General features: G+C 33.9%; 1 protein-coding gene across 1 annotated transcript; it reads right to left on the bottom strand.

Moving 5' to 3' along the window:
- Positions 1-2,542: 2,542 nt before the first annotated feature.
- LOC120078317 (QWRF motif-containing protein 2-like) lies at positions 2,543-15,855 on the bottom strand. Its single transcript, XM_039032552.2, has 6 exons — positions 13,999-15,855; positions 10,775-10,894; positions 4,202-4,318; positions 4,020-4,109; positions 3,166-3,273; positions 2,543-3,062 (listed from the first exon to the last, which is right to left on the bottom strand). Exons 1-6 carry the CDS (start codon positions 15,484-15,486, stop codon positions 2,982-2,984), a joined length of 2,004 nt encoding a protein of 667 aa, XP_038888480.1. The 5' UTR covers positions 15,487-15,855; the 3' UTR covers positions 2,543-2,981.
- Between the last annotated feature and the right edge of the window lie 4,130 nt (positions 15,856-19,985).

Here is a 19,985-nt window from a genome sequence, read left to right as displayed (position 1 = left end):
TAATCAATTTAAACTATAAACTAATAATTATATTAATTTAAATCATAAACATATAATTGTACAATATATCAATCTACACCTTCACTATATTCTATTTGGATAAACATCTTAGTGAAATTTATAATTTTATCAATTTAACCCATAAATTATTATAAATTAATCAATTTAGACTCAATACTCATTAAATTACTGATTTAGTTTATGAAGTTTCAAAATTTTATTAAATAGATTTAAACTTAAAAAATTTCTAATATGTCTCTAAAATGTAAAAACTATACTTTTTATTTTTGTTCTTCACAATGGGTAAGTTGAAATATTTTCTTTTCCTTTTACAACATCCAATTTTGTATACAATACATTTATGATATATATTTTAAAATTTTAAAAATTAAATGACGTTGAATATAATTTTTGTTTAATATAAGATTGAATTTTCTCTAACGAGATTTAAACTTTTGATTTTATACCTAATAAATCTGTGAATTTAATAATATTAAATATGTATTTTTAATTCAATAAATTTTAGGTGAGAGATCAAACTTTCTACCTTTGAAACGATAAATAAGTATTTTATCTATTCGGCTAATTCTAATATTGGCGAAATCGTCTGATTCTGACACAAAAATGGTTGGAAAAGATGGTATCATAATATAATTAAATTAGAAAAGAATAAGTGTGTGAGTACCAAATTCACTTGAAATAATAAATTACTTTTTGTCTAAGTTTTCACTCATAATTTATAGATGTTCAAGTGGATTAATTTAATTTTAATTAGGGTAAAATTAATTCAATTTAAAGGTAAAAGAATTTAATTCTCCAAAAAAAAGAAATTCATTGCTGCCCCTCTCTTTAAACATTTCTCTTTTTTTCTTTCTTTTATTATTATCTTATTATTTATTGTAGTATTTTTAACAATAGAAAAATTAGGGAAACTATTTACACAAAATAGTAAAATTGCAATTCTCTTTTAGTAAAAGTTGATTTCAGAAGGTATCTATCAATGATTGACTAAGGTAGTAGTTAACTACCCACATTTTAATATATGAATATATATGTATGTATATATTGAATTTAGTGAATTAAGTTTACATTCCACTCTATTATACATACTTATGGAAGCTTTATTTTCCCTCTAATGTTGATGTATTGAATTTCAGCGGGGGTTTTTGGAAGTCGATGAAGTACTTGGTTTGTCCACGTAAAATCCAACAACAAAGAGGACTTGGGAAAAATCGTATCTATAATGGAGAGTATTGTTTAGAGGTACTATAATGCAATTCATTTTAACAATGTCCCTCCTCATCCTCAAGCTATTAATCTTGCTATGGAAAAAGTTTCAGAGATTTTTCTTTGAAGAAGGAAGTCGCCCATTTAACATCAATTTGAACATTATTGCGCCTGTTAGTTGTTGGAATCTGCCAATAATAAAGGGTTGCTGGAAGATGAACGTCAGTGTCGTTTGATCAGAGAATGTTCAATGTGGTGTGATCGGTTGGATTATTCGTGATTAGAATGAACATCCTATTGGGGGTGAGTGCATCTCAATAACTACTAGTTGGTCGATCAAAGTCTTTAAAAGTTAAAGCCAATGTCGCTGGTTTAAAACACATCCTATTTTCTTAAGATGGGTAGATCCCCTCCTCCCCCATTCAGTAGAGGCGGAATTGGATTCAATCAAAGTCATTATGCTTTTGAATCTTGAGAATTCTAACTTATCTTAGGGTTTTTTTCTTATGAGGAAACTCTCTTTCTTACTCCTTCCGTAAATGTTTCTAATTTTTGCAAAATTCTTACAGAGAAGAACAAAACTGCTCATTATCTAACAACTTTGGCATCTTCTTCTGGATTTCCTCTTTTTGGAGAGAGTCCTTTCCTCCCTCTTTGTTATTCCTCATCCTCGAGAGGAATTAATATTTGATTATTGGGTTGCTCTTTCAGTTTTAATGAATTTCAATTTCAATATATATATAATTCGGCTTTTGGCACATCATTTTAAATTAGTCAACAAACTGACCCACAAACCTAATGTTAGGCCAACATAGTGAGCAACATACTTCAAGGAAATTTATATTGTTTCTTGAAGTTAAAAAAAAAAAAAAAAAATTAAACCCTTAAAAGTAAACATATTATAACAATAATTAGTTATGCAATTTCCCAAATTTATTGACCTTTAAACTCATTTTGTATCTATATCATTACAGAAGTTAATGAGACATTCTAAAAAATATTTCTAATATTTTTTTTGGAATTATAGGAAAGTCAACTCTAGACTACAAACCTTTGATCTCTTAGTCAAGTAAATATTTTGACTAATTAAATTATGTTCAAGTTTGACAGATTCTCTTTAAGCTTTTCAAACCATAATTTAATTGGAAGGTGATAACACATTTAGCCAAAAATATATATTTTTCTAGAGCAGCAAGAAATAGAATTGATGAGATAATAAAAACTGTAGTGGTAATAAAGACTTCACACAAGTGAAGTGTTGAGATATTGCATTTTAGTGTGGTTAAAGTTTTTGGGTACTAATTCTGAGGCAATATTGGAAAGGAAAAAGGAGACTATTTTACCAATGAGTCACAAGAATTCACAAACTACAAGAATCATCAATGATGAGAACACTACATATATACACATTCAACATTGGCATTTACTTGTGGGCTAAAGGGATAGAGAATTGCAGCACTTTTACACAACTAATCCAAGGGATGGAAAGCCATTCCCTACAATCATCTTTCTTTCTTTTTTCCTCTTTTTCTTTTTCTTTTTTCCAGATACAAAGAGATACATTTAACAACATAGAGAAGAAATATAAGAGCCACCAAGAAGGTTTCAAAACCCAGATCCTAAAAATCACCAATCTGTTTCTTGTTACTTCAATCTCTGCCTCCATCGGGTTGAAAAACGAAAAGGGGTCCGTGTAATGTTAGTAGAATAACGGGTGAGGAGTGAGTCATCATATCATCAGGATCATATCAGTTCTACATGTATTTGTTAGGCTGTTGTCTCGTTGGAAATCGATTCAGTTGCAATATGTGCGTTCGCAAGCTACAATCTTTAACCTATTTATAACATCCAAATGGTAAGGTAAAATAAGAGGAAAAGCAATATGCAGACAGTTCACATTTCTATTATCAAAACTAGATAACTATAACTATAACTAACCTGCATGGCCGCTAAAGTGGACAAAAAATCTTCACATTGTTGAAGTAAAATCCGTTCCTTTGCCGTCACCTTAACCAGTTCAGCCACCACGGAGTTTGTTTCTTCTACCTGTGAACGAGACATAACCATTTCTAAGATACAAGGAATGTCAAAGGAATACAAGTCAAAGATGCTATTATCTTTTAACCCTCAAGGGGAAAGCTACAGAAAAGGGAGCAAAGTTCATCAATCTATCTATCTTCCTTGGCTATGCTTCCAAATAATAATTTATATTCCCTAAACTACTATCACAAGGAAGGACCGCCTCTCACAGCAATTTCTCCGAGTCCTTTGCCAAAAAAAGCTTCACAAGGATATGACATGGCAGTTTCTTTTTTTCCTCAATTTTAAGGTTTTGAATGGAGGAAATCTGAATGGACACAAACTAAAAGAGCTAAAAAATAAACATTAATTCCAGGAAGGAACACCCCGCGATAATGAAAACCAGCAACCAAAAATTTCTCGAACAGGAAAACTGGAAAAACCTAAATTGAAACTATAGTACATAGCTTTGTACCCAAAATTGAATCTATCGAAGTACAAATCTATAGGGCAAACTTTTTTATTTTCATTTTGTTTAACATAGTATCTACCTTGCTATAGTTCTTTTGATCTTACATCTCTTTTGACCAATTGATGAAGTCTTCTATAACTCCTTTGGCTTGGGCATGATACCCCTCTTTTGTAAATTTCAATTTTCATACATAAATGAAATTTTGTAGTACATAGCTTTATTGCTGTCTATTCATAACCTTCGGCATGCAGAAAAATGAAAAACTTTTTCATACAGGTAAAAGTTCTAGGTAAAGCAGCACCTTAGATGAGAGAGAGCATATTGAAGATGCCATTGCCTGCATAACATCAACAGCTGAACCCACAGCATCTTTCAGGTTCTGAATATCAGCCTGATAAAATAAAAATTATTTATTTTCTTCACATTTGAGCCTTAATTAGTAACTGCTTTCGATGGAAATAGAAATCAGTGCAGGGTACATACTATTGCTTTCCCAACAACTGGGAGCCGTAGAGTACTGGCCTTCAAAGCCTCAGTTGCTCCAAGCATGGAGCTCGAGTGATCTCTGTCTAAAAGAGCCCATTCTTCCAAATAACTTATCTACAATCACATCAATCAAATAAGAAAAGTAATGTTAAATTTGGAGGATAAAATAAATGTAAAATCTATCATTCACAAGGGCACAAAGTTACCACCAAGATAGAGGAAATTAAGGCCTTTTTTCAGTATGACATTATTCAATTAACTTTAATGAATAAGGCCACTTCCAAACAATATTTATTCTATAAAACTCAATCCATTACGGTAAAAGATGGGGTGTTGAAGAACAGTTTAAAGGAAAAAAAAAAAGCTATAGAGAGACTACTATGTTGATAGACCCCCAGAAATTAAAGTACATTGTAGTATGAAGCATGAATGTGGTGAGTCAAGCATTTGAGTTAGTCTATTAAGAGTTGTGGGGGCCAGGTGGTTAGTTAGCCGTAATGTATAAGCATGGTAATCTATGAGTACGAGTATATAGACTTTTAGTATCATCAAGAAAGGTATTCTATTGTTAATAATTTAATTAGGCAAGTGTCTGGTATATATATATAAATTCTTAAAATTAGAGTAGAGAAATAAATCTAGAAATGAGTTCGGACAGTGCAGGGAATGTATTCTCCATCACTCCCCACAAAAAAAGGGGGGAGATTTCCAACCCCCCATTTTTAACCAAGATTATCCACCCGTTCAGGGCAGGGCCTTGTGAGAATTCAAACCCATGGACATTTCTACCATCCCTAAACTTAATTTGGAAGGTAAAGGTACATGTAAAAAAATGAATACTAGTGATCAATTTGCGATTGGTAACCTAAGGAATATGACCGGGCCTTAATGACCATATGGTTCTGGAATTTCCAGAAGCCACAAATCGGTTGCAGCATAAAGTGTTCAGTACTCATGGAAAGAATGATGGAGCATGGTTAGAAAATACAAGAACATAGGATGTGCAAAGAGTCTTTGGTGGAAGTTGAAACATTATGAAATTCAAGTGCATACTTTTTTTTTTATAGGAAACAAAGATATGTATCAGTAGCCAAAGTGAGCTTAGCTCAATGGTAATTGGCATGGCCTTCCTCCCTAGAAGTGAAAGGTTCAATCCCTCATCCCATAGTTGTACTCAAAAAGAAAAAAATCACGAGTGCCATCCTCTACTCATACCAGAAAACCTTTCTACAAGTAGGGTTTAAAATGGTAGGAAGATGAGAAAAAAGCAATAGGTGAAATTAGAAATACTATTAGGATACTATGGGTATGTTTGTACTAGTCGAAGAGTATGTCAGGCGGATTTGTTATATAATTTATAAATAGGTTGAGGGAAAAGGATGGAGGAGACAATTGTTTAATAGGACTGTGCAAGTAACTCAAAATACTTGGGAATTATTGTAGTTCTATCCTTCATTTTTCAATATATTCTAGACTTACAGTTATTAGGTTTCTATAAGAAGACCTTTTTTAGAATGACATTTGGTTGGAAATCAGCTTCTTTCCCGACAATTCCCAAGGTTTCAAGCGATACCAACTACTGTAAAACCACAAAGCATAAAGGTAGATGGTTGATAGAGAGACAAAATCTTGGAGATTCCAACGCCTATAGAAGGGTCCTTCCATACACAGGTCGCAAAATCCCAATCAGCTTTGTTCATGGAAAGACAAAATTTTGACTTTTATCCCAGTGATTGGAATGGTGAAAAATGAAGCACAAAGGAGTGATCATCGAATTCCAGTCGGGAAGGTTTTTGGTAAGGTTGATTGGATTTATGTCCTTGTTGGAAGTTGGATCAAACTTGAAACCATAACTTGGTTCCACCCCTAACAAAATTGGAAGTGAGTTAGATTAAGGAAGGTTTAGGAGTTTGGTTCAAATTCTTCAAGTTTACAGTTTTTGGTTTTGGAGTTCAGTGTAGTTTTCTGCTCTTTGCTTTTATTTTAGTTTGGTTTTGTACCCTTTGGCATTTTTCGGTTCAGTTTGGATTTCTGCGCATTGCTTTATAATTCGCAAGATTACTGTTTAATTTCCAACAAGCTGTTTTTTTTAATAAGAAACATCAGAAAACTTTATTCCTCCAAAAGAACCAGAGAACAACCTAAAATCAGAGAAATCAGCCATGTTAGTGGAATGCTCAAGGTGTTCGGTGATGAACAAAGAAGTTGAACCTCAGGGACATAGTCATGGTCATCTATGATTGACCTACAGGAGTCTTCCTTTTGAGAAAGAACTGGTGGGCGGGTGTATGTATGATCAGCCCATTCAGAGGCCTCATCGTCCTTCAAATTTCTGCCAAGATTTAGGTCCCAAAAACTTGCTGAGTTCCACTCTTTCACGGTGGCATTGGTAAAAACTCAGAAGTTCTTTACCTAGCCTACCTAAAGCAACCCAACAAGAAAAGGGCCATCAAACTACAAGAAGGGACTCCAATCCCATGGAATGTATGCCCCTGTTTTCTTACATGTTTTTGTCAGTGAAAGATGGCCTACTGTAATTAAAAATAAATAAAAACCCCTCTTAAATTGCCTTATGGTTATGGTCTGTTGACGGCATGGAAACACACAATGATTCCAGAATCCACTATTGGGCGAAGATAACATTCAGTTGAAAATCATTCACTCTTGGTCAAATGGCTTTGGCCTTTTTCAGTGGGGAAAAATGCACTAGGGAAGAAAATAGGGGCAGCCCAAATAGGGTGTTCCGAAGGAGAATTGGTGGATAGCTTTTGCTTCCCCCGACCCACTGGAATGCACTTGGGAGGACATTTTTTCAATATGAAAGCTCTCAATCGCAGATAAAGTTAATTTGGTAGTGGGCAATGACGAAAATATCGAGTTCTGTGATGATCAAGGCAGGTGTAGTTCCCTTATCTACCAACTTTCATAGAATTTAGTAAATCATTCCATTAGTCAGGTGAAACTTGAATGGTAGAGGTTACCAACTTTCTTCACTATTCTTCACTTTTGATGGGTTAGGTTAAAGACTATTTAGAGAATTTTCAGTAGCAAGTCTTTTTGTAAGATAATGCTGCAGATTTTGAATTCTCGATTTCCCTGTGTGCAAATAGATTTGTGAACAATGCTTCTATATATCCTTCTTAGATTTCTGTTGTCTTGATTATGATCCCTCTATGGTTAATGTACTTTGTTCATCTTTCTTATGTTTTTCGTTATTCTTTTAGGGAGATTCTAACATTTGAGTATTGACCTCTTTTCATTTTTATTTTTATAATATCACTAATAAGTTTTGTTTGTTGTTCTTGGATGTCCTCGAAGGGACATATAAGTTTTTGCACTGGGAGGACATTTTCAATAAGTTTTTGGAGTCAACTAAAAGCTTTAATTACACATCACCAACTATTTTTAAAAATTAAAATAAAACAAATTTTGGAAGGACTCTCTCATCCAAAGGTCAAAATCTTCATTTGAAGCTTCTCTTGAATAAAATCAACACTCATCATAAAACCCAGAGAACAAATTTTGGAAGGCTGTGCTCTCTTTTTTGTTGGAATATAGTTGTTTGTTTCCTAAAAAAAAAATGATAAAACCCAGAGAACAGATCCCAAGAGGTCCCCCCCCCCCCAAATAAAAATAAAAAATAATAACAATAACAATAATTGTTGTTGTGCCTTGTGCACAAACAACATAAGAAAGCAAGACCATCTTTTCGAACTTTGCAGCTTAACGTTTTTGGACTACCCTCCAACTAATTTGGGTCGCAAATTATTCATCCGAACAGCATTATCCTTACTCTTCTCCATGGGTGCTTTGATTATCACCCTAACAAAGACGATCAAAAGCTCCTTTGGATGCACTTTATTAGAGCTTTTCTCTATACTTTTTGATTGGAAAGAAACCATTGATATTTTAAGAGAGAAGGTTTTCTATTTTGTAGGAGAAAATTGCTTTGTGGGGGGCTTTGTCTTGGTGCAGATTGCTCGACATTTTTGGTACCTATGGGTTTTCTTCTCTTTTCCCTAATTGGAAGTTTTTGTTTCTCTGTAACTTCCTTAACCTGGGACCATGCTTTCTTCGCCTTCACTTTGTAATTCATGTGAGTTAGTTTCTTAATATATATTATAAGAGACAATTTCATTGATAGTATGAAATTCTTAACCTGATGTCCAGCCAAATGGCTTTGGCGGATTCCCCTCGAGTTTAACTCCCTTTGGCATAGGATTAATGGTAGCAAGTCTGGTCCTCATCCTTTTGATTGGTTGTTACAAGGAGTTATAGGCACTCAACGGAATCTTTGAAATGATATTTCTAAGAAAGATCCCTTCTTTTTCTCCTTCGGTTCATTGTGTGGCGGGGGTGGGAAGGATGGGGCATAGACCTCTCTGCTCAATGTTTCTGCATCTTTTTCACCTCTAGTCCTATAAAAATCGCATTGTGTCGAACTTTTTAGTTTGGTCAGGAAGTTCCTTCTCTTTTTCATTTGGGCTCCGTCACCCTTTGTCCTGATGGATTGGGCCTTGCTCTTGTCCTTGCTTGAGGTGACTGTTTTTAGATGAGGGAGCAAGGATTTTAGGGCGTGGAGTCCTGATCCTTTGGAGGGATTCTCATGTAACTCTTTTTTTCATGGGCTTATCCTTCTCCCACAAATGAGTTGGTCTTCTCTGCACTTTGGAGGATTAAGATTCCTTGGAAAGTCAAGTTCTTTACTTGGCAGGTCTTATATGGAAGAGTTAATACTTTGGATCGCATTGTGAAGAAGATGCCCTCTTTAGTTGGCCCGTTTTGCTATATTCTCTATCGAAAAGCGAAGAAAAACCTAGATCACATTCTCTGGAGATGCAAGTTCGCGAGAGCCATGTGGTGCGAGTTCTTTTAGACTTTTGGTTTTTCGCTAGCGTGGAACCGGGAGTTCGGTTATATGATCGGGGAGTTCCTCCTCCATCTGCTCTTTGGGTTTGGTTTTTATGGCTCCCTCAGGTTTCCACTATTTTGTGGGATCTTTGGGGGAGTGAGATAATCGTGTGTTTAGGGGTTGGAAAGGGATTCTAGTGAGTTGTGGTCCCTTGTCAAATTTCATGTTTTCCTCTTGGCTTTGATTTCAAAGACCTTTTGTAGTTTCTATTTTGTATAATTGGAGTCCCGGTATGTAGTTGGACTCCTTTTTTGTCCTTTTTTGTGGGCTAATTTTTTTTGTCTGTATATTCTTTCATTTTTATCTCAATAAACATTGTTGCTTAAAAAAAAATAGACATATGACCTTGTTATCAATTTAAAAGATGACTCCAAGTCGTCTTTAATATAGGTAAAATTTTCAGAGCCTACTTTTTCACATTTCATAGTCTTTCATATGGACACAAGAAAAAAGAAAAAGTTGCATGCACGTCAAACGGAGGCAGTGAAACAATCGAAAGGTGCAACTCCCTTCATATCAAGCACTATGTACACAATGGCTACTGGGCAAAGATTCCCCTAGTTGATTAAGTATCAAAAACAGCAAAAATAATTGAAAAAAAAAAAGAAAATCATCCAGTAACAAAATTATGATTAAAGTATCTTAGCTATTGAGATTACTGATCCAATTGTCCGTACTAAAGCTTTTTTTCTTTATGAGAATGTCCGTAATAAAGCTTGGAACCAAAAGTGAGACCTTGATAATATACACACACACATATATACACATCTATACTATAAGGAAAAAATTCACTGATGAGAAAAATTACAAGGGAGGGGGTATAATGTCCAAGGGAGTTACAAAAAAGCTCTTCAACTGGATAAGAGAGTAGAAAATCTATAGCACTGAAAAGGCCAAAGGGCTAGTATTTACAGTTTACACCAAGTAACAACCAAAGAACTAGTTCTCGTAAAAAAAACAACCAATTAATGATAGCACAAAAAAATCTATTGTAGGAGAGTTCCTTATTGCATTAAAAGACCTGACTACATCAAATAAACATTAGTGGGTCCTAAATGTAATAATGTTGGACACACAAAATGTGTGAAAACTAGTTCTTGTTTTTGCCTTATTCAGCACAGGAATATTTCCATCAGTTCTCTTATCCTTCCAAGGTTCCATAGTCAATTAAATTTTCCTTGTCCCTATAAAAATTTTATCTATTGGGTTAGATACAGGTCAATAACGCCATTGTTTATGAAACTTGAAAGTTTATGGACCTTTTAAATTATGTGATTTTTGAAAGATCATGCCACTCTTCAAAAGAGAACAGTAATAAACTTTTCCAAGAAAATACTGGAAACAAACTCCCACAGAAAACCTATGGCTAGTGAGAGTGCTTGGAAAGCAAGGGAAAAAGAGAAACCTTTATACATCAAAATAGATTTTCAAAAAATCGTGTAATGAGAAACCAACCCTACGATGCAATTGCAGTTCAAGTGTCATTTAGAAGAACAATGCAATTATTTTTTCTACAAGCAAAGGAAGAAAATATATTTTTCAAGTTTATAGCATTTCTTTTCTATGTGTCATATACAAGTTTGATGGCATTTAAAGAGCCAAAAACATCAACCAAACGATATTCTTTGGGAGAAAAAGAAAAGGGTTCTGAATCTTACTTGTCCCTTGAGGACGGATGTCAGCTTCAGCTTTTGCCGTAGTAATAGTAACTTGATTCTTTTAAGTGTGACAGTATGCCGTAGTTCTGAGATAGTGACCCATGCATTCCAGACATTCCTCTGGCACAGAAAAAAATGGCCAATAAAACTAATGTACTTAATATTCCAATCACACTATAAAACAGCAAGTAATTCCATAAAAGTCTATGAACGAAATTTTTTGTGCGACATAAAACTGTTTCCCAAGATTTTTTTTTTATTCAACAGAAACCAAACTTTCATTAGCAATGGGTATTAAAAAGCAGAAAAAAGGTAAGCCATGTAGAAGGAACTCCAACCAACAAAAATAAGACCTAATGGGTAATTAGAAAGTTCTTAAAAATTAAAAAACGGTACCCATGTAGAAGAATTAAACCAAGCCAAAGCCAAACCTCCTCTCAAGATCACGAAATTTCCAAAAAGATATAACGTTCCTCTTGGCCAAAGATTGTTTATAGACCAATTACAAATCTAGTGGCCTAATCAACCAGCAAACAAGACATCTTTTCCTCCAAGCAATTGGTACCCACAACACTTCAGTGAAATTAATCTTTAAGACCAAAAACCATTTAGAGCACTTGAAGAATATATATATGTATGTATGTATATGGTCAAGATAGTTAAAATCACCATTGTCATGTACAAAAACACTTCAAAACGTGCCTTCAATAATTCCAAATCAATTTAATGTTTGATTTTGTACTTCTAAAATTGATTTTTATATAGTCAAAATTGATTTTGAATGATTGAAAGCATATTTTTAAAGTAATTTTGAAAGTGAGAAAAGTGAATTTAACAATTTCAAAATCATTACCCTGAACCTCCACCAACCAAAAAAATCTCCAAAACCTATAACTTAGGAACCCCTTGGAAAGCATCCTTAGACAATCTATAAAAATGACCAAAGGAACAAAAGAACATGTTCACTTCAAAGCAATGAATATTCCTCACTCTGCCGTTATGAATAACCTAGTAATTAGCACTTGAGTACGCCCATTGATTCACTACCTTCAATTACTACTAACCACCTAGCTTGTAGAACACGTTTAGGAAAGATCTATCAACTTTGTTGCAACTTGTAAGCCTTCTCAAAGTTACCATTTGAACTCAAAACCCTAAAAAATGCCCTTAATTGCAGTCATCTACCACCTGGAATCAATAGTTCGTCTCTTCCTGACAAAAGCAGACTAGAAGGGGAAAACAGTTAAAGGAAGTCGAGACTCCAGTCTTTCAGAAAGCACATTCACGAGGATCTAATAAATAAGGCAGTAATTAAACTAATAAGTCACCATATTAACTGAACGTAGCTTAGTGAGGGTCGTCATATATTAGGTTCATCCACATTAGACCTTTGTTGTCATCATCCAAGAAGTTATCTCTACCCCCACATAAGCATGCTAAAAGGTGAAACTAGTTTGAGGAAGTGCAGATTTTGGTCTTTCAGCAGGCACCTTTTTGAAGACTGTATAAAGACAGTAGTTAAGGTAATATGTCACACAAAATGTAGCTTATTACGAAATGGAAATATATAAGTCTCATCCACATTAGACTTTTGTTACCATTGCCATTCTAGATTGAAGTTTCCACCACTTCATCTCAAAAAAATTTATGGGGATTTGAAGACCATCTTTATGATTGAAGACGGTTGGAAGGGGTTTTCCATGGGGATTGATCGAGGCATAAGCAGGTAAATTTGGGTATAAACCATGATTCATGGTGTTGGTGGTTAAGCTTGGATCAGTTATAGAATAAGAAAGGCTTTATTTCCACGGTCATTTTGATTTATTACATCTTCTAAATAAGCTCTAGCACTTTACTCATCACTTTCTTGCATCTTTCCTCCAAATTCTTTTCTGCGACCATGAAACTTGTCGAGCGGGTGAAGCCATGAGAGAGAATTACAAAAATATATCACAGTAGCAAGTTGATTACAGACACTTTAGTACAGAATCTACAGACCAATAAAAGAAGAAACAACTTTGACATATACAAAACCACCAAATGTAGAATATTGAACCAGACTACTTTTTTCACTTCTCATGACATTTCCGTTTCAGGCTTCATCAAAATAGTACAACCATTTTAAAAAATAGTTAAATCTTTCCAGCCCTTAGCTTTCCAAATATATTTGAAACAAATTTTGGTTTTAAATTATAAAACAATTTTTTGTTTTATAAAAAAGAAAAACAAACTCCAGACAAGCCCTTAGCTTTCCAAATGTGTTTAAACAAAAAGGACAAAAATACAGATTAGTGGAAACTCTAACATCCTATATGTTAAAAAGTACAGGAACCTAAAGTAAGGGGTCCTAATTCTCTTTCCCGGAGAAGAGTGGACTAATAAAAACCTCATTGACAAAGGAAATAAGAGGAACTACATCATTGGAGTCTCTATCATAGGAATCTCTACTAAAATCAACATAAAAGAAGATGCTACGTCTCCTTTTTCTTCACCGATGAAATTGATTGCTTCTTATCAAGAAAAGATTAAACTAGATCCCAACGTTTAGGTAGAAGGTGACACAAAAGATAATACATGAGTAGTGTCAATGCAGTTAAGGAAACTAAGAAGTGGAATCCTCATAGAACGTACATCCCAAAACAATGATGGATCCAATTTCCCAAGGACAAAGAAAATTGTAACATTTGCTCCTTTGGAAATTATACCTCCAAGGACGAATTACGTTTCTTAAGACTCTTTGATCAAGAAAGAATCTCACCCAAAATACTCAAATCCCCAAGACAAAACTCTCCAAGTAAATCAGTAAAACATATACCTAAGAAAGGGAAAATATTCAAGTTGACCAAGTTAACAATACTCAAACCACCTAAAGACAATAGCATCACGAGAATACAGCCTAACCGAGCATCCCCTCGGTCCATCCATCCCTAGCCATATGAAGTTCCCCGTGAAAGATTCAGCAGCAGTTGAACAAGCAATTTAAGATAGAAATCTAGAAGAGAGGGTTGATTTAAGATAGTGGATATGGCTAGAAACGTCAGATATGAATATGATATAAAATCCAACTTTTAGATGTAACAATCTAAGAGAGACAGTGGGCATCAAGAACAAAATGCAAGCTAAAGTACAAGTAGTAGATATTGAAACCTCCACAATGATAAGGGAATTAGGATAAACCACAGAAATAATCAAAAGGGCAAGCTTATTATGCACACAAATAGTACCTCTGCGTTCAGTCTCTGCAACATAAATGTAGCATCTGCCCTTGCATTCACAAACCGCCATTGCAAGTAACGATTATGCTGAAGCCTTAATACATGTGCATCAACAATACGATCTTCCCCCATCTTCCCCCTCCGGATGTCAACGGAGAAACTAAGAATGGAGGGCGTACTAATAGAGTTACTAACCAATGAACCACCGACACCATTTCTAGTTCTGGAAGGACTGGAAATTCCCCTTGATGGTGATGATACTGAAGAAGTCCAAAGCTTACTTGGGGATGGAGGCCTTGTCCCACCTCGAATTGGGGAAGCCATAGTACGTGGAGATGAAAGTGGACCATCATTTGAGAACCGTTTTGACTGACTGAACTTTGATGGGGCTCCCACTCTTGCCCCAGGACTAGTCGATAATGGAGAACCAGGATCATGCAAGCGCCGCAGCCGGCTGTTTGTCTCTTGCCAAAACCTCGCTGATACAACAATCCCTCGAGGCCCATTTCGCCCTTTGGCGACCGAACCACAATCTTGAACTCCTGAAGTACTGCCGGAGGAAACACTATCCGTATCAGAAGTAGTGAGATCAGAAGGCACAGAAGATTCATTCACTGAATCGGCATCTGGGCTTTGTCGAACTGCCTTCAACAACTCGGAACTGTTTAAATCCAAGCTCAATCTACCGTCAAAAGAAGCTCTTCTACTGTCATCTGATATTGTTTGCTGTAATGCCCGGACCACCATTCCAGATCCAATTCCATTCACTTTCTTCTGCTCACCCCCACAATCAAAACTCCTTGACAACGGGTTCCCTTCCAAATTCGCATGGCGGTTCCTCGCCGGCCAACGATGTTGATCAAGAAGCTTCGAATTCTCCACCTGAACACCAGACCCATCACTCTTATCCCTAAGTGGTGTCGCTCGACGCCGTTCCGGCGTCGAACCCTTTCTTGCATTACTCAAACTGGGCGTCGCAGTAGCCTTAGTCTTACTAATCGGAAGGGAAAACGCCTCCCCTTGAAACGAAACAGACAAACTCCTGGTAGAAGTAACCAAAAGCTTCGCAGCCGCGGAACTCTCAGTCGCATTGCCGTGTCTCGAATCAAGAACCGGAGTAATCGAGCGGGGGGTTGCTGGTCTTCTCCGGTCCACCGATTGAGACCGTTTAGGGCCAGAGGAAGGCAATGGGGTCGAAGCAGGGGTTAAATTAGTGGACCTAGAGAGCAATGGAGAGGGAAATCGCCGAGAAGAAGCCGAGGACGAAGTAGTTGAAGAAGTAGAAGTAGAAGTGGAAGGCGAAGGAGACATGTACCTGGAAGGAACCTGTCTGCCTCTAGGTTTTCTTTGAAGAACCCCATTATCTCTCTCAGAGGGTAACAATGGAGGTCTGGCTTGGTTGTTTCTGAGGTGATCTTGCTGTTGCTGGTCATTGCGTTGTTGGGTTGTTGAAGTTTTGGGGATTGAAGCTGCTGCTCCAGAAATGGCAGCCACCATTGATGCAACAAAGCTTCTGTTTGTCCTCTGTTCTGTTTTCTTCAGAGTTGGATGCTCAAAACCCACGATCTCGATGACGAATGACCCATTTGCAGGGAAGAAGATTCAAGAAATTCCAGAGAGAATGAGAAGGAAAGTGGGTGGATTCAACATTTTCCGTTAAAGCTATGAAATCACTGCTCATGGGAATGGACCCTTCCCCGCTCTCAAAGCTCTCACTACCGTCTTCTCTGGGCTAGAGAAAGAGAGAGAGAGAGAGTAGGTGACAGGCAAGATTTGAGAGCTCAGCAAATACACTTCACAGAGAGAGAAGAAAGAGGGAAAAAAAAAAAAAAGAGAGAGAGGAAGTAGAGAGAGAAAGTGAAGTGTATTTGTATATATATACATACACTATACACTATATCTATCTACTCTTCTTTTTGGGTTTATGAGAGTCTTTGGAGAGACGTTATGTTTTTCTTTTTCTTTACCATATGTGGGATGATGAGGGTAGAGATGTCCATTTTTATTTGGGCGGAGATCGGAGTAGGAGAAGTTTACAGGAACGGTGAATGAAATAGGGAGTGAGGACATGGTCAAAAAATGATCTTCGGACCTCCTGTGACATTTCTAGGTGGGAGATTGAATTATCTCAAAACAAATAGATATTATAAATTCATGTCGTTTGAATTATATTCATGTTGGTGTTACGTAGTGTTTTTTTCTCTTTCTTTTTACATGTTTTATTGTTATTTGACTTTGAATAGGTTTTTAAGCTTTCAAAAAATATTGTATAGGTCTCAAATCTCAATGTTGTTGATTTTAACTATAATATTAGGTCATTTGAGAGTTTGTTTCATAATCTAAGATTTTTTATATAGTTTTTTGTTTTTGAAATTCATGCTTGTTTCCTCTAGATTTCTCTATTTTGATTTTCATATGTTAAAAAAAATTTGAATATCTAATTAAATTCTAAAAACAAACATAGATTTTTTAAAAAATTATTTTTGTAGTTGACTTATTTTTAAAACATGAATAGAAAGTGGATAACGAAATATATAAATTTATGAGTAGAGGTAATGTTTTTAAGCTTAATTCACCAACTTGGTAATCAAACCGTGGTTAAAAGACTAGCTTTGCAATTTTCCATATTTTATTTTGAATTTTGAAAACATTTGTAAAATGTGGAGAACAAAACAAATAAACTCTTAGATGGGAGTAATGTTTATAACCTTTTTAAAAATAAAAATTCAAATAGTTATCAACCTAAAACATAAGACTTATGTCCAATAGATTTTGCAACATTTTTTAAAAAAATTTAATGAATTCATTAGATATAAAATTAAATTATATCATGCATAACTCTAAAATTCAGATTTATAGACTATAAATTTTAAAAAAATGTCAAATAGATCCACAATTTATTAGATACAAGTTTAAAGGTTAAAAATCTATTATATTTAAAATTGAAAGCAATATATAACACAAAATTTAGAAGTTATAAGCTTATTAAATTCAAAATAATAAAAAAAAATAGAATCTTAACATATATATTTCATAATAGCAAGATACAAAATGTATTAGACGGAAAAAATTTTAATTGTGAGAGTTATTAAACATTTTAAAAAAATATATTCGCATATTCGATTTTTAAAAATAGATAAATAAGATAAATAAGTTATATAAAATAGTAAACTTTAATTCTTTAATAGAAATTGATAAATGTTGATAGAAGTTTATGAGTGTCTATCAGTCTATCATTGATATTATGTAATAGACATTGATAAAAAAAAAAATTCAGTATCTATTAATGTTTTTTATTGTTATTATTTTTATAAATAAATTGACATTTTTTTTTATCCGTGAAAATTTATACTAAAATACTGAAGTTTCAAGTATCTAATAATGAGTAGCTAACAAGTACATATTTTATTTTATCTTGGTTTTTAATTTATTTATCCTTTTTCTTTTTGAATGGCAACATGTGATCCTTTGTTTTTTTACTTGTGTAAGCTTTTTATATTATAAGGTTTTATTTTATATGGTAAAGTTTTGTATTTTGATATCTTTAAAAAAGAATGTGATGGTTATCGTTGTAAAGACCAATTTTTTTAATATTTTTTTAACAAAGGTCTCTACAAAAATAGGTCATTATAGAAAAATTATTAAATCCAAATATTTTAATCTTGGAAATAGAAATTTAACACATTGTCCTGGATTTGGTACTTTGGTATTTGGGATTTCAAATTTTAGCTTATAGTTTAGAAGTGTATATATATTCATCATTTAATAGGTTAAGGGTAAAAAGTATGTCACTATTTTTTTTTTTTAATAATACATCGGATAGGAAAATCGAATCTCTAATTTCGAAGTTAATGCTATAAGTATCATGTCAATTAAGTTATGTTCAATCTAGCTAAATATGTCAACTTAAACTTAGTTCGGTGGTAATTAGCATGTGTGCTCCCTTTTTAAAGGTCGAAAGTTGGATCATCCATCTATGTAATTGTTGTACTAAAAAATAATCAAAGTATTATACATCTATTCTAAACTTTGCGAATAATATTATTCTTGTTAAAATATCATTTTGGTCTATGTATTTTGGATTTTTTTCATTTTTTGATTATAGACTTTTAAATATCCAATTTTAGTCCCTATATTTTCAAATTTCAATTCAATCCCTCAAACTTGATTTTATTCAAAATTGGTTAAATAAAAAACCATTTTTATATAAGAAAATTCAATATGTGAATAAGAGTTTCCAAAATTTATAGTGAAAATGTTATTAGATATTTGAAAAAAAATCAATAAATAACAATAGGGCCAGAATTTAAGATTTATTGAAAATATATAAACTAAATTTAAATATTTAAAAAGTATAAATACTTAAATTAAACAAGTCTTAAAATATCAAATCGATATTTTAACCTATTAGAAAACTACAAAATACGATTTTCGCATGCAACTGCAATAAGTTGTGCCCAAGATTAGCCTCAACGTCAAAGAGAAGGAATGACGTAAGAAAATTGAGATTTTACAATAGTCTAGTTCCTCCTCTAAGACTTAAATTTGGAAGATTATACATAAAATTTGGAGCGTAAATTTTTATCTCTGGAAAATAGATTTATTGACTTTTTTAGTATAATAGGAGCAGAATATTTGAACTACAAACTTTTTAAATCGCTAGTACATTTATATGCCTATTGAGTATACTTGTTTTGACTAGTTCTCTCGACTTATTTAAAATGTTACATATATATTTATGAACTGAGTTCATATATATATATATGAACATATGAATAAGTAAGTACTTATCATATCATTTATTGAATAATATATCTTTTTGGTTGTCACCTAATTCTTATAGAGGGGTTTGTCATGGTGATCATGCCCTAAGAAGGTGGGCAGATTGGGGTTCATATAGTAATTTCTCTTCTTTTTAATTTGATTCTTAAAAAGCTATTATTGTGTAATTTAAATTATGTTAACAATTATTAAAATCAATAAGGGATGCTCTCTCTCTTTTTTTAAAAAAAAAACATTGTACAAGATTATGAAAAACCATAAGAAGCAAATGATTTTTTTATATATATATTCGCCTTAACAGAAAATAGTTTTAATGTTAAATTATCCCATAGTTTTGTAATTAGTTAGTACTATTAAAAAAATAAAATAAAAATAATAATAAAGGGTAACTAAATTGAAATTGAATCTTCATTATTGGTATTTTTTTTGTTAGCTAAATTAGTGACACCATAAGCCCTAGAAAGTTTTGACCAATTTAACATGATATAGGACAGGAGTCGTTAAAATGAAAATTAGGGTTTATTCTTCTTATTATTATTTTTTATATATATATTTTCTACTTATGTATTTTTTTTTATTGGTTTATTGATGTCTATTTATTCACCTTACAAAAGGTTGATTATATATTATGGATTGTTCAATAACATACAAAACTAACATAGTATCAGAGCATTAGATTTTTGTCTCATTAAACCCTAGCTGTCAAAGTTCTGCCTCGCCCGTTGGGGTTTTAGCATAGTTAATCCACCCACATATTCCAGTTTATTTGCCCACTCATCACACACCTAGCTTCCAACGCGCTCAAATCCGTGAGTCTCAAAATGGAAGCCTAGATCTTCAAAAATTGTTGTTGTTCGCTAGACCTCTATCCTCCCATCTATGCTCGTGAGTCTTTCGTCGTGCCTCGATTCGCCCAATGCACCCAGACCCACGTCTTCCATTGGAGTTCGCTCAGTCATCCAACACGCATAGACCCACGTTTCAGCCGTCCAACACGTTTGTGGAGTTCGCTCACTTAGAGTTGTTCAAATCTCAATCGACATCCTGAGATTCAGGCATCAACGATCTGTCTGAGTTTGTTCCCTGTGGGTCTTTATAATGTTCGTATTTTTTAAATCTATAGCCGCTCGCTAATCGTGGTTCTCACGACAAGTTATATCTCACGTTTGATTCAAACCGCTTCAAATTGATTCAATTTGGGTTTAGTTTTTTGG

Source organism: Benincasa hispida, chromosome 5, assembly GCF_027475165.1.
Source record: "Benincasa hispida cultivar pf3 chromosome 5, pf3_genome.v1.1, whole genome shotgun sequence".
NCBI lineage: Eukaryota > Viridiplantae > Streptophyta > Magnoliopsida > Cucurbitales > Cucurbitaceae > Benincasa > Benincasa hispida.
Note: the sequence above shows the minus strand (reverse complement) of the source record. Positions and strands in the feature narration are given on the sequence as shown.

Excerpts from the sequence above, each read along its gene's own strand:
- LOC120078317 (XM_039032552.2), bottom strand. The coding sequence starts at position 15,486 with ATGGTGGCTGCCATTTCTGGAGCAGCAGCTTCAATCCCCAAAACTTCA. Across the intron at positions 10,895-13,998 it reads TGCAGAGACTGAACGCAGAG|AGGAATGTCTGGAATGCATG; the intron begins GTACTATTTGTG and ends TTTCTGTGCCAG. Across the intron at positions 3,274-4,019 it reads TATGCTCTCTCTCATCTAAG|GTAGAAGAAACAAACTCCGT; the intron begins GTGCTGCTTTAC and ends TCTCGTTCACAG.